The sequence below is a fragment of the Rhinatrema bivittatum genome, chromosome 4 (assembly GCF_901001135.1).
Source record: "Rhinatrema bivittatum chromosome 4, aRhiBiv1.1, whole genome shotgun sequence".
NCBI lineage: Eukaryota > Metazoa > Chordata > Amphibia > Gymnophiona > Rhinatrematidae > Rhinatrema > Rhinatrema bivittatum.
The window spans coordinates 88,714,500-88,729,831 of NC_042618.1; the positions used below are offsets into that span (position 1 = coordinate 88,714,500).

Sequence of the window (15,332 nt, forward strand, 5' to 3'; positions counted from 1 at the left end):
GCTCAACTTCATCTGTTGTTTGAACATTCTGCGCCCGACTGTATGGTCTTACCTGCAAGTCCTTAGCTTAATGGTGGTGACCCTGAAAGTGGTTCCATGGGCAAGGGCACATATGCATCCTCTTCAGCGCTCCCTGCTGTCTTCGTGCAATCCGCAGTCTGAGGATTATTCGATTTGGCTCCATCTGCCAATGGAGGTCTCCTCCCAACTGCAGTGATGGCTGCAGTCGGATCATCTATGAAAGAGAATTTCACTAACCCCACCAGAATGGCTAGTACTGACAAAGGATGTGAGTCTCCTTGGTTGAGGAGCTCACTATCAGGAGCTGACAGCGCAAGGGCACTGGAGTGCAGAAGAATCTCTCTGGAACATCAGTTTGCTGGAAGCCAGGGTAGTCGGTTGGCATGTTTACAGTTCGGCGACAGGATGCAGGGTCAAGTGATCCGAATAATGTTGGACATTGCAATGATTGTGGCTTGCATCAATCGGCAGGGAGATACCAAGATCCAACAAGTGTTGCAGGATATAGATCAACTTGTGGAATGGGCAGAGGTGCATCTCCAGATGATCTCAGCCTCGCACGTTTCAGGCAAAGACAATGTAAACTTTCTTAGCAGGGAGAGTCTGGACCCAAAAGAGTGGGCATTGTCAGATGAGGCATTTCAGCTGATTCAAGATCCCTGGGGTCATCCATTCCTCGACCTGTTGGCAACTTTGCGTAATGCAAAAGTTCCACGATTCTTCTGAAGTCATTGGGGATTGATGCACTAGTGCAGGAGTAGCCGGAAGATAAGTTGCTGTATGCCTTTCCTGCATGGTCCATGTTGGGCAGATTGATTCGAAGGATCGAACGCCACAGAGGGATGGTGCTCCTGGTCGCTCCAGATTGGCCCCAGAGACTGTGCTATGCAGATCTGTGGAGGCTCCTGGTGGATTCACTTCTTCAACTTCCAGTGCACAGGAACCTATTGCAGCAGGGACCTGTTCTTCCAACTCGATTTTGTCTTATGATATGGCCCTTGGAAGGGATTATTTGCTGAAATGTGGATACCCTGCAGCAGTGATTTCCACCTTGCTAAGAGCAAGAGAGTTCTCCACTTTCTTGGACTATGTAAGGGTTTGGAGAATGTTTAAGGCCTGGTGTGAGGATAGAGGTACTCTTCCTTCCTTGGTCAAGATCCTGCTCATTATGGAATTTTTGCAGGATAGCTTGAATAAAGACTTGGCTCTCAGTTCCTTGAAGGTGCAAGTAGCAGCTCTCACCTGTTTCAGGGTGTTAGTGTTTGAGTGAGTTTGGGTGGATCCTTGGGCTGGTGGCAGATGACCACGCCCCCTGTTGAAGATCCCGAGAGGGACCACCGGTCAGGCTCAGAATTTGGAGACAGACACACACTAGTTCGTTTATTAAACACTATATTGAACCACCAGAGGTGGAAGTAGTGAGCTGGAAGCACCCGGCTGGGCTGTAGGCCCTCAGATACTGGAAAAGCGATCCTGGATAACTGAGCTGTAGAGAAACTGAATATAGTGAGTAGGCAGGGTATGCAGAGTTCAGGAACAGAGCCTTGATGGTATCACTCACACAATAGTCTCTTAGAAGCAGCCCAGGAGCTGGAAATGAATAGGCTCTCGAGGAGCAAGTACCTAGTTCCAGGGAACGCTCTGAGAGAGAAATGGTAACTCACTGGTGTTGTAGGCAGCGAAGACTTCCTGGCAAAAGTGGTATTCAGTAGCAAGTCCGGGAATGTGGGCCATCGAGGAGCGAGTACTGGTTCCAGACTGCGACCTGAGAGCGAGGCCCCCGAGGAGCGGGTACCTCTGGTAAAGTCCAAGGAGGTAGAGTAGCAAGGTATGCGAGGAGCGAATCCCATCCACAGCGATACCAGGGAGGAAGCTAGGAATCCTTTCCTTTGCTAACTTGATTAGTTAGCGAATTCAGAGACCTTAAGTATCCGGTGAGGATGACGTCATCTCAGGGGGACGCCGCTGAGGCTCGCGCCACTGCTGGTACTTGAGTCGGAGCCGCGTCACACTCACGCCGTTAGACTTCTGGGAAACATGGCAGACTGTAGCGTCTAGCCAGTCCGGGGATGCTGGAGGAGGTTGGCAAGATGACACTTCGGCAGCCAATCTTCCATCAAGCAAAGAGGGAGTCGCCAAAGAGGTAAGGTGGGCGTAGTAGAGACGTCGGGCAATGACGGTCGCAACACAGGGGTCAGATAAATGATGGATCCTTACAAGCTCATCCTGATGTAGCCCATTTTCTGAAAGGAGTGAACCATCTTCATCCTCCCTTGTGGTTTCTGGTGCCCCTTTAGAGTCTTAATTTGATATTGGATTTCTTGGTAGGCCCTGTGTTTAGACCACTGTGTACCCTGTCCTTGAGGTTATTGACCTTGAAAACGGACTTCCTTGTGGCAATTTGCTCCACACATAGGGCTTCCGAACTCCAAGTCTTGTCTTGCCATGAGCCATTACTTTAGGTAACTCCAGCAGCGGTATAGCTGCATACTGTTCCTTTCTTTTTGCTGAAGGTGGTCACTGATTTTCACTTGAATCAGTCCATCTCCCTGCTCTCTCTGGACAGAGAGAGAGATACAGATGAATATCGTCTGTTGCAACCCTTGGATGTCAAGAGACTTATTATCAGGTATCTGGAGGTTTCTAATCTTTTCCGGAAGTTGGATCGTCTGTTTGTTCTTCATGGCGGTACTAGACAGGGAGTACCGGCCTCACAGGCTATGATAACTCACTGGATTAAGGAGGTAGTCACGGCTGCATATGTGGATGCAGGGAGCCGTTACCTAGTTATATTAGTGCTCATTCCACTAGGGCTCGAGCAGTCTCATGAGCAAAAGTTAGATTATTGCCCTGTTGACTTTTGCCGAGCTGCAACGTAGTTCTTCATATCGTCTGGATGTGCAGGCCCGGGAGGATGCGACCTTTGCACATGCGGTTTTGACTGTACTGCTTGCAGCCTCCTGCCCTATTTGGGAGTAGCTTGGGTACATCCCACTTGTTCTGGATTCATCTGACTGGACGCTAAGAAATGAGAAATTACTATTTACTTGATAATTTTCTTTTCTTTAGGACAGTCAGATGATTCCAGCTTCCCTCCCGTGGCTGCCAAATGATTGACTTATTTATTGTCCTCTTGTGTGACTACGTGTTACAGGGCTTACTGGAAAGTGTCAATCCAGTCCCTAGACTTATGTTTATACATTCCTGTCTGAGCTCAGTGTTGCCTGTTGACTGAGTATTGAAATGGTTACTTGTTTTTAATCAAGAATTTTGCTAATCTGTCCACTGTTGCTTTTGAAGACAATACTGGCAGACTGATGTCACTGCAGGGGTATATGTACTGTGACGAGAGTTTGCTCCATTTCCACCTGCTGGTAGAGGTGCATAACCCACTTGTTCTGGATTCATCTGACTGTCAAAAGAAAAGGAAATTATCAGCTAAGTAGTAATTTCTCATTAATTTTTTTTCTTTTAGAAAAAACGGAGTCCAGTAGAATTTCAGAAGAGAAGATAAGGTCCAATACCAAAAAACATACCAGAAAGCCGCTTGTTGCAGTTTCAGATGAAAGTGAAGGTGAAGTTAATATTCCCCCTGTAAGGTTTAACATTTTGTGAAACTAGACAAATATTCATTGACTGTAAAGCACAATGGAACAAAATTACGTAAAGAGGAAAAACATTTTGAACCAGATTTTTCTAAGCTTTTTTCTTATAGAGACATGATGGGGAAAAATCCTTTAGTACATCTGGCCCTTTATGATGTTTAATAAAATTGCAGGTTTCCATCATAGTTAAAACCATAGATCCATTTAGTCCATAGTTCTTCTAATGAACAGCTGTCTCTGGGCCGGATTCATTAAGCTTTTTTTCCCTAGACACAAAACGGGGGAAACGCCTTAATGAATCAGGCCTGCTATTTGGTATTTGCAGGGAGGATAAAACTAGCCCTAACCATGTGTAGCTAATTTCTGCAGTAGTGGCAAAAATGTTCTTCCTGACTTCAAAAATTTTAAAATGTAAAACATCAAACAGTATCTTCCTTATCATCCTATTACACCAGTCTATTTGTGTAAGTTTATCTTGGTATTGGTACAGCAAGCAATTTGCCAGTATTCTTTGTCTCCAGCAGGTGGTACAGGTATCTGGATTGATATAGTAGGATTTGAGCTCCTGGTTTCTTTGATCCTGTCAGTAGTTGAAGGTGTGGTCTCTGGTTGAGCGGAATGCTTGGGTTCCTGAGGCATCAAGAATATTCTTGTGCCCTGGTAGAACAAGTCAAATTTAGGTTCCCAGGTGTTCCTTGGTTGAGTAGGGATTGCTGCTCTTAGGTGTCTCTTGGCCCGTAATGACTCTTGGGGGTTTTAAGGTTCTTCAGGGATACAATAGCCCTTCAAGCAGCACCCCTCTCTTGTGTCCTCCCTCTACTCTCTCTTCTTCCCCTCCGCCTGAATGTTGTTAGCAGTTGCAAAAAGTTTTAAAATCTGTGGAGCAAGGTGCTTGACTGTAAGCAGGATGAGTTCCACCAGTAGCTGTTCCCTGTACGTACCCAGATCAGTCCAGACCGTGGGGTTGAGCCTCCTGTCCAGCAGATGGAGACAGACTAAAACTGAAAGGATATCCTATATCAGGATTGAGCCTACCCTGCAGCCCTTCAGCATTTGTCTGTCTCCAGCAGATGGATCAGCTCACTCTGCGTTCTCCTGATCTGGGCTAGTCAGCCTTTGGTTTTCCTTTTTCTGAGGATCAAGCAGGTAGTAGCATTCTATTTAGAATTCTTTCAATTTAAAAAAAAAAAAAAAAGAGAGATCTTTTCCTGTTTTTCTTATTTGGACTCTGTCTTTTTCCCTTGGCAGGAGACGGTCCCGTCTCCTGACTCTTGCCAGACCTAGGGGGGCTTTGCCCCTTGTGCAGAGCATAACCTAGGTCCGAGATTGCTTCTTTGGTGTGGGGGGCCGATACTGGTGGTCCAGTCTCTCACCCCCTCCTCTCTGGCTGCCTTGAGAGCGCTGCTCCTCTCCCTTTTTTTCTTTCCCCAGCTTTTTCTTAGATTGGTAAAAAAAATAATAATAATAATAAAAGTGCTAATCCAATAAAAATCAATTGAAAGAAAGGGGATTAATTTAATTTTTTACTTTCTGTAAGTCACAGCCGGCAACCGGAGACATAGGAGCATGCAGGGTTCATTCCTCTGCCTCCGCTCCTGCCGGCAGCTTTCACAGCATTTTTTTCTTAGAACAGCTGTTTATTTTCTTCAATTTCTGGGTGCCCACTTCAATAGTCGGGTCGGCAAGGTGTCCCTGCCTCGCGCTCGAGCTCTCAAACTGATCGACCGGGTGCGGAACCTTATCTCTCTCCCTCTCCCGACAGTGAGGGACTATCTCCAAGTTCTGGGCTCAATGGCCTCCACCATCGACCTTGTCCCATGGGCTTTTGAGCATATGCGTCCGTTGCAGAGAGCTTTACTATCCCGTTGGCAGCCGGTGTCAGAGCAGTTCCACACGTTCCTCCTGCTTTCGGTCTCTTACCATCGCAGCCTTGCAGTGGTGGCTTTCGCTCCCACATCTCATCCGGGGAATGCCTCTTCAGACTCCACAGTGGATGGTGGTGACCACGGATGCCAGTCTCTCCGGCTGGGAAGCAGTCTGGCAGTCCCAGTCCTCGCAGGGGATTTGGTCTCCGGCTCAGACTCGGTGGCACATCAATCGGCTGGAAGCCCGAGCGGTAGATCTGGCACTACAGGAGTTCCTACCCTTAATCCACGGCAAGGCGCTGAGGGTCCTATCCGACACCTCCACCAAGATTGCTTACATCAACCGCCAGGGGGGCACGCGCAGTCACCTGGTGACCCTAGAAGCCAGCCGTCTCTTTGCTTGGGTGGAGCGTCATCTGGAATCCCTGGCGGCCTTCCATATTGTGGGCAAGGAGAATGTACAGGCCGGCTTCCTCAGTCACCAGTCTCTGGAACCGGGAGAGTGGGAGATCTCGTACGAAGCCATGGATCTGATTGTCGACAGGTGGGGTCCCCCCCCCCACCTGGACCTCATGGCGACCTTGCGCAATGCCAAGGCCAACAGGTTCTTCAACCGCTGGAGGGAGCATTGTTCTGAGGACGTGGATGCTCTAGCTCTCCCCTGGCCCGCGGACGTTCTTCTCTATGTATTCCCTCCTTGGCCTCTGGTGGGAAAAGTTCTCCGAAGAATAGAACTTCATCTGGGGCCAGTGGTGCTGGTAGTGCCCGAATGGCCCCGCAGACCGTGGTTCGTGGACCTCGTCAACCTGGCCACGGACAGGCAGCTTCGTCTCGGCCATCTTCCTCACCTGCTCCGACAGGGGCCCATATTTTTCGACCAGGCCGATCGCTTGTGTCTAGCGGCCTGGCTTTTGAATGGCGACGTCTGAGGCATAAGGGTTATAGAGAGGAGGTTATCTTCACTCTCATGCTGGCTCGCATACAGTCTACATCATTAACTTATGTCCGTGTGTGGAAGGTTTTTGAGTCTGTCTGTACAGAATCTGGTGTTTCAACTCGCTCCGCACCAATTTCGGTGGTTCTTTCTTTCCTCCAAAAGGGTCTTTCCAAGGGTCTTTTCTTTGGTTACGTACGCGTTCAAGTGTCTGCTCTCGGAGTCCTTCTTGATAGAGTCGACAGTCATCCCGTGGCGTCTCATCCGGACGTAGTTCATTTCTTGAAAGGCGTCAAGCACTTGAGGCCACCCATTCGCTCCACTTGGCTGTCGTGGAGTCTCAATCTCGTTCTTTGGGCTCTTTGTACTGCCCTGTTCGAGCCTCTTCGTCGAGCTACGGTGAAAGATCTCACTCTCAAGGCGGTCTTTCTTGTTCCGCACAGCTGGTGTCAGAGATCCAAGCGTTGTCTTGTCGGGAACCTTTTCTACGGTTTTCCGATTCCAGAGTCTCTCTCAAAACGGTGCCTTCTTTATTGCCGAAGGTCGTATCCGCCTTGCATGTTAACCAGTCGGTAGAGCTCCCGGAGTTTTCTCCGGAGGAAGTGGCGGGGACCGCTGGGGGCGACCTTCGCCGACTTGATGTTAAGCAAGTATTACTTCGGTACCTTCAGGTTACAAACGATTTTCGACTGTATGTTCTCTGGAGTGGTCCAAATCGGGGCAAACCGGCCTCTAAGGCTTCCATTGCTCGATGGTTGAAGGAGGCCATTTCCTCGGCCTATCTTTGTCAAGGTCGACCGGTTCAGGAGGGCCTAAAGGCCCATTCGCTGCGTTCTCAAGCTACTTCCTGGGCAGAGAATCAATCTGTTTCTCCGCAAGAAATTTGCAGGGCCGCTACCTGGAAGTCCCTGCATACTTTTGCTCGACATTACCGATGGGATGTACAAGCTCCAGTCTTTGGTTCTTTCGGTAGGCAAGTACTTCGAGCGGGACTTTCTCGGTCCCACCCAGTTTAGGGAAGCTTTGGTACATCCCACGGTCTGGACTAATCCGGGTACGTATAGGGAAAGGAAAATTAGTTCTTACCTGTTAATTTTCGTTCCTGTAGTACCACGGATCAGTCCAGACTCCCTTCCCTTTTCTCTCTTTTTCTACAGTCCACTCGAAGCTCCTTATTGTGGATTTTCAGATGTCGGTACTTGATTTTTTCTTTACCAACCGATTGTTTACACCGGAAGCTTTGGTTGTGGTGAACCAAATATATGCAAGAGTATTATCTGTACAGAGTTCCTTGAAAAGTTGTTGAGTTGCTCTATTGAGCATTCTAGTTACTTGCTTGATCCTGTTACTGTTGTTGCTTTTTCTTTCTGCTTTGACAATAGTTATACTGAAGGGCTGCAGGGTAGGCTGTGTCCTAATATAGGATATCCTTTCAGTTTTGGTCTGTCTCCATCTGCTGGACAGGAGGCTCAACCCCACGGTCTCGACTGATCCGTGGTACTACAGGAACAAAAATTAACAGGTAAGAACTAATTTTCCTTTCTTGGTGCTGCCTCTAAGAGTAAGTTGCTGTACCAGTGCATCTTTCCGGCAACTATGTGGTCTCTCATCAACTCAGGGCAACTCCTCTTCTAATCTCAGGAACTGCAGAAGGGTGAGTCATCTTCTGCCTTATGGCAGAAGGGAGACGTCTATTCTTCTGGAGGATGTCCATCATACTTTGGTGGGCTGGCGAGTGCGAGGGCTGGCAGACCTTGATGGCAGCGGGCTTGTTTTGCCTCTTTTGTGATAGGGCTATGGGTTTGAGGTCAGCTGAAATGGCAGTCAGGCTCCGCTTTCTCCCACTCATGGAATGTCAAGTGAAGGAGAGCAAGCTGTTCCACGGCAATAGGGGATAGTGTCCTGGTGGGGAAAATCCACCATCTTGAATCTTTTGCCGGGGGGACGGGACCTTAGGCGAGTTTCCTCTTCATGCAGGTAGGCCAATCCACAGAACTGGGTTTATGCATGGATTTTTGCATGGTCTTGATGAGGGAGGTGTTCCTCAGAGCATTTTGTATTCTCCCAAGCCAGCTTGGCCCCCGAACACCAGAGAATATGAAAAAGGTTTTTGGACTAGGTACTAGAAGATTCCCCTCCTGAATGCTCCCTTAGGTTCTGTGGAAGATGCAGAAGAAGAAAAGTCTCTGGAGGAGGGTGAGTTACAGTTGATGCTGAAGACTTCTCCATGATCAGGCTGTTTAGGAAGAGGAACTGTCTTCCCTTATTACTCAGGTTGTATCTTCTCCGCATGTTGGATTCCAAAGCTGAAGAGTAACTAGATGTAGATCCTTTTTTGAAAGGGATTAGGAAATCCTCTAAATCCTTTCCTCTCCACAAGAAGTTTATGTGTATGGTGTTGCAGGATATAGATCAACTTATGGAATGGGCAGAGGTGAATCTCCGGATGATCTCAGCCTCGCACATTACAGGCAAAGACAATATAAACTTTCTTAGCAGGGAGAGTCTGGACGCAAAAGAGTGGGCATTGTCAGATGAGGCATTTCAGCTGATTCAAGATCCCTGGGGTCATCCATTCCTAGACCTGTTAGCGACTTTGCACAATGCGAAAGTTCCGAGATTCTTCCGAAGTCATTAAGGATTGATGCCCTAGTGCAGGAGTAGCCGGAAGATAAGTTGCTGTATGCCTTTCCTGCATGGTCCATGTTGGGCAGATTGATTCGAAGGATCGAACACCACATAGGGATGGTGCTCTTGGTCGCTCCAGATTGGCCCAGGAGACTGTGGTATGCAGATCTGTGGAGGCTCCTGGTGGATTCACTTCTTCAACTTCCAGCGCACAGGAACCTATTGCAGCAGGGACCTGTTCTTCCAACTCAATTTTGTCTTATGGTATGGCCCTTGGAAGGGATTATTTGCTGAAATGTGGATACCTTGCAGCAGTGATTTCCACCTTGCTAAGAGCAAGAGAGTTCTCCACTTTCTTGGATTATGTAAGGGTTTGGAGAATGTTTAAGGCCTGGTGTGAGGATAGATGTACTCTTCCTTCCTTGGTCAAGATCCTGCTCATTATGGAATTTTTGCAGGATAGCTTGAATAAAGACTTGGCTCTCAGTTCCTTGAAGGTGAAAGTAGCAGCTCTCACCTGTTTCTGGATGTTAGTATTTGAGTGAGTTGTGGGTGGATCCTTGGGCTGGTGGCAGATGACCACGCCCCCTGGGGAAGATCCCGAGAGGGACCACCTGTCAGGCTCAGAATTCGGAGACAGACACAGACTAGTTCTTTTATTAAACAGTATATTGAACCACCAGAAGTGGAAGTAGTGAGCTGGAAGCGCCCGGCTGGGCTTTAGTCCCTCAGATACTTGAACAGTGATCCTGGATAACTGAGCTGTAGAGAAACTGAATATAGTGAGTAGGCAGGGTATGCAGAGTTCAGGAACAGAACCTTGATGGTATCACTCACACAGTAGTCTCTTAGAAGCAGCCCAGGAGCTGGAAATGAATAGGCTCTCGAGGATCGAGTACCTGGTTCCAGGGAACGCTCTGAGAGGGAAATGGTAACTCAGTGGTGTTGTAGGCAGCGAAGACTTCCTGGCAGAAGTGGTATTCAGTAGCAAGTCCGGGAATGTGGGCCCTCGATGAGCGAGTACCGGTTCCAGACTGCGAACTGAAAAACAAGAGAGAGAACGGGTACCTCTGGTAAAGTCCGAGGAGGCAGAGCAGCAAGGTATGCGGAGAGCGAATCCCATCCGCAGCGATACCTGGAGGAAGCTAAGAATCCTTTCCTTTGCTAACTCGATTAGTTAGCGAATTCAGAGACCTTAAGTATCCGGTGAGGATGATGTCATCTCAGGGGGACGTCCCTGAGGTTCGCGCCACTGCTGGTACTTGAGTCGGGGCTGCGCCGCACGCGCACCGTTAGGCTTCTGGGAAACATGTCAGACTGTAGCATCTAGCCGGTCCGGGGACGCCGGAGGAGGTCGGCAAGATGACGCTGCGGCAGCCTATCTTCCATCAAGCAAAAATGGAGTTTACAAAGAGGTAAGGTGGGCATAGTGGAGACGACGGGCAGCGACGGTCGCAACACAGGGGTCAGGTAAATGATGGATCGTTTCAGGCTCATCCTGATGTAGCCCATTTTCTGAAAGGAGTGAACCATCTTCATCCTCCCTTGTGGTTTCCGGTGCCCCTTTGGAGTCTTAATTTGGTATTGGATTTCTTGGTAGGCCCTGTGTTTAGACCATTGTGTACCCTGTCCTTGAGGTTACTAACCTTAAAAACGCACTTCCTTTTGGCAATTTGCTCCACACATAGGGTTTCTGAACTCCAAGTCTTGTCTTGCCGTGAGCCATTACTTTAGGGAACTACAGCTGCATGCTGTTCCTTTCTTTTTGCTGAAGGTGGTCACTGATTTTCACTTGAATCAGTCCATTTCCCTGCTGTCTCTGGACAGAGAGAGAGATGCAGATGAATATCGTCTGTTGCAACCCGTGGATGACAAGAGACTTATTATCAGTTATCTGGAGGTTTCTAATCCTTTCCGGAAGTTGGATCGTCTGTTATTTCTTCATGGCGGTACTAGACAGGGAGTACCGGCCTCACAGGCTACGATAACTCACTGGATTAAGGTGGTAGTCACGGCTGCATATGTGGATGCAGGGAGCCATTACCTAGTCATAATTGTGCTCATTCCACTAGGACTCGAGCAGTCTCATGGGCAAAAGATAGATTATTGCCCTGTCAACTTTTGCTGTGCTGCAATGTGGTTCTTCATATCATCTGGATGTGCAGACCCGGGAGGATGCAACCTTTGCACATGCGGTTTTGACTGTACCGCTTGCAGCCTCCTGCCCTATTTGGGAGTAGCTTGGGTACATCCCACTTGTTCTGGATTCATCTGACTGGATGCTAAGAAATGAGAAATTACTACTTAGCTGATAATTTCCTTTTCTTTTGACAGTCAGATGAATCCAGAACAAGTGGGTTATGCACCTCTACCAGCGGGTGGAGATGGAGCAAACTGTCGTCACAGTACATATACCCCTGCAGTGACATCAGTCTGCCAGTATTGTCTTCAAAAGCAACAGTGGACAGATTAGCAAAATTATTGATTAAAAACAAGTAACCATTTCAATACTCAGTCAACAGGCAACACTGAGCTCAGACAGGAATGTATAAACATAAGTCTAGTGACTGGATTAACACTTTCCAGTAAGCCCTGTAACATGTAGTCACACAAGAGGACAATAATTCAATCATTTGGCAGCCACGGGAGGGAAGCTGGAATCATCTGACTGACATAAAAAAAAGGAAATTATCAAGTAAATAGTAATTTCTCATTACTTTTTTTCTTTTAGAAAAAACGGAGTCCAGTAGAATTTCAGAAGAGAAGATAAGGGCCAATCCCAAAAAACATACCAGAAAGCCGCTTTTTGCAGATTCAGATGAAAGTGAAGGTGAAGTTAATATTCCCCCTGTAAGATTTTAATGTTTTGTGAAACTAGACAAATATTCATTGAATGTAAAGCACAATGGAACAAAATTACGTAAAGAGGAAAAACATTTTGAACCAGATTTTTCTGAGCATTTTTCCTATGGAGACATGATGGGGAAAAATCCTTTAGTGCATCTGGCCCTTTATGATGTTTAATAAAATTGCAGGTTTTCATCATAGTTAATACCATAGATCCATTCAGTCCATAGTTCTTCTAATGAACAGCTGTCTCTGGGCCGGATTCATTAAGCTTTTTTTCCCTAGACACAAAACAGGGGAAACGCCTTAATGAATCAGGCCTGCTATGTGGTATTTGCAGGGAGGATAAAACAAGCCCTAACCATGTGTAGCTAATTTCTGCAGTAGTGACAAAAATGTTATTTCTGACTTCAAAAATTTTATAATAAAAGATATCAAACAGTATCTTCCTTATCATCCTACTACACCAGTCTACTTGTGTAAGTTTATCTTGATATTGGTACAGCAAGCAATTTGCCAGTATTCTTTGTCTCCAGCAGGTGGTACAGGTATCTGGATTGATATAGTAGGATTTGAGCTCCTGGTTTCTTTGATCCTGTCTGTTGATGGTGCGGTCTCTGGTTGAGCGGAATGCTTGGGTTCCTGAGGCATCAAGGTTATTATTGTTCTCTGGTAGAACAAGTCAAATTTAGGTTCCCAGGTGTTCCCTGGTTGAGTAGGGATTGCTGCTCTTAGGTATCTCTTGGCCCGGATTGACTCTTGGAGGTTTTAAGGTTCTTCAGGGATTCAGTAGCCCTTCGAGCAACCCCCCTCTTTTGTGTCCTCCCTCTACTCTCTCTTCTTCCCCTCTGTCTGAATGTTGTTAGCAGTTGCAAAAAGTTTTAAAAACTGTGGAGCAAGGTGCTTGACTGTAAGCAGGATGAGTTCCACCAGTAGCTGTTCTTGGTGCTGCCTCTGAGAGTAAGTTGCTGTACCAGTGCATCTTTCAGGCAACTGTGTGGTCTCTCATCAGCTCAGGGCAACTCCTCTTCTAATTTCAGGAATCGTGGAAGGCTGAGTCATCTTCAGCCATATGGTAGAAGGGAGGAGTCTATTCTTCTGGAGGATGTCCATCGTACTTTGGTGGGTTGGTGAGTGCGGGGGCTGGCAGACCTTGATGGCAGCGGGCTTGTTTTGCCTCTTTTGTGATAGGGCTATGGGTTTGAGGTCAGCTGAAATGGCAGTCAGGCTCCGCTTTCTCCCACTCATGGAATGTCAAGTGAAGGAGAGCAAGCTGTTCCCACGGCCATAGTGGATAGTGTCCTGGTGGGGAAAATCCACCAACTTGAATGTTTTGCGGGGGGGAGGGGAACCTTAGGCGAGTTTCCTCTTCATGCAGGTAGGCCAATCCACAGAACTGGGTTTATGCACGGATGTTTGCGTGGTCTTGATGAGGAAGGTGTTCCTCAGAGCATTTTGTATTCTCCCAAGCCAGCTTGGCCCCCGAACACCAGAGAATATGAAAAAGGTTTTTGGACTAGGTACTAGAAGATTCCCCTCCTGAATGCTCCCTTAGGTTCTGTGGAAGATGCAGAAGAAGAAGAGTCAGAGACTGACAGTTCCTTGGAGTCTCAGGAGGAAGGTGAGTTTACAGCTGATGCTGAAGACTTCTCCATGATCAGGCTGTTTAGGAAGAGGAACTGTCTTCCCTTATTGCTCAGATTGTATCTTCTCCGCATGTTGGATTCCAAAGCTGAAGAGTAACTGGATGTAGATCCTTTTCTGAAAGGGATTAGGAAATCCTCTAAATCCTTTCCTCTCTACAAGAAGTTTATGCATATGGTGTTGGCAGCATAGAAATTTCCCCAAAGGTCTTTCAAAGGGGAAAAACTTTGAATAGGCTTTATCCTCTCTTGTCCGAGGACTGGAAGAGTTTATTTCAGATTCACTTAATGGATGCTTTGATGTTAACGGTGACCTGTAAGATGACCATTCCTGTAGAAGGAGGCTCTGTTTGAAAGATGCACAGGATAGGAAGATTGAGTCTCTCTTGAAGCAGACTTTCTTTGCTGATGTTTTGGCAGTTCAGACCTCCATTTGTGGGGATATGTGACTTTAGTCTTGGTGCAGAGGCTGCTGCAACTTCCATTTAACAAAATAACTATACCAGAGGACAGTAGGCAAAATCTAAAGCCTAATCATTATATAATTTTATTGTGTATACAAAATTTATAAATATATAACTTACAGACATGTGTGAGACATTTATACATATAGAATGAATCCTAAAATCTGATCAATTAACATTATTGATCACACACTCATACCTCATACATCCCATTCATACCTAAAACCACAATGCATATACATCATATATTATATTATACATTCAAAGAGACCCATTAACATATATCCAAATATTCCCCCATTAACATATATCTAAATATTCCGACGAGATTTCTCGTTTCGCCTGCACAAGCAGGCTTCTTCAGGGAACCTCTATTTATTACAGATCAGGGTCAATTGTGTTATAAATTATACAACTGTGTTCTTACTGTAATATGGTTACAAATAATCCTTCTGCTGAACATATATCATAATGTAATCTCTGATTTCAGATCTTCTCATAACGATATTCTCAACGCAGTATCTTATGATTCTCCACTCCGTGTATATGTTTCTCACACAGCCACTAACTGCAATATATTGAATCAAAATGACAACAAATTTAAATATCACAACACCACCAGTATTAAATAGTGCCCAGATATATTCTTACCCACATTTATATGGCGATATTTCCCACGTATCTACAACTTCAATGAGCCACCGGTAACATCTTAGCCTTACTCAAACAGATCTTTTACATGATTAACCTCCGCGGTGTATAACGGGACTTCATAGCCATACTCATAACGTATTTAAAATCTCCTCGTTCCAAATACAAGCAGTGCCTTGGAGTCCTACAACACATACAATAAATTAATGATATACTAATCATAGCACCAAAGTATTCTCACGACTCTCTACTGCACTGTATAGTTCTTCTTACCAGTTTTAAATCTTCATATAACACCGAACTACCGAGACGTAATCAAACAATCTTTCTCATTCGAAGTGTTACCATAGAGTGGTCCACTGCTCTGCTACTACCACTTTTCCAAAACGCCACTGCCAAACTGAAACAAACACCGGTTTTTGAATCTCCTACATCCTGTAGCGTAACACGTTATTTCATCACGTGTTTACGTGTAAAACGTCACCATTACGTCTTTGACATTTATTCAACCCACCTCAACATAACAAACCTTGTCGCACCCAAAATACCAAGACATATATAGATCTTCACACGTTTTATAACTAAGGCGACTATTATATCTGATATAAATCATCAATTTATATGCCATGAATTTATGTGCCATAAAACGCCTCCCATTCGATCGTCTCGTTTAA

At 46.2% G+C, this 15,332-nt stretch overlaps 1 protein-coding gene across 5 annotated transcripts in view; it reads left to right on the plus strand.

Annotated features, from left to right (window-relative positions):
- MIS18BP1 (MIS18 binding protein 1) overlaps positions 1-15,332 on the plus strand; it is a 308,295-nt gene that overhangs the window by 88,902 nt on the left and 204,061 nt on the right. For all 5 annotated transcript variants that reach the window (XM_029598455.1, XM_029598456.1, XM_029598459.1 and 2 more), the window contains 2 exons: positions 3,497-3,595; positions 11,785-11,883. In XM_029598455.1, the coding sequence (XP_029454315.1) occupies positions 3,497-3,595; positions 11,785-11,883 (198 nt within the window). The remainder of the gene's footprint in view (positions 1-3,496; positions 3,596-11,784; positions 11,884-15,332) is intronic.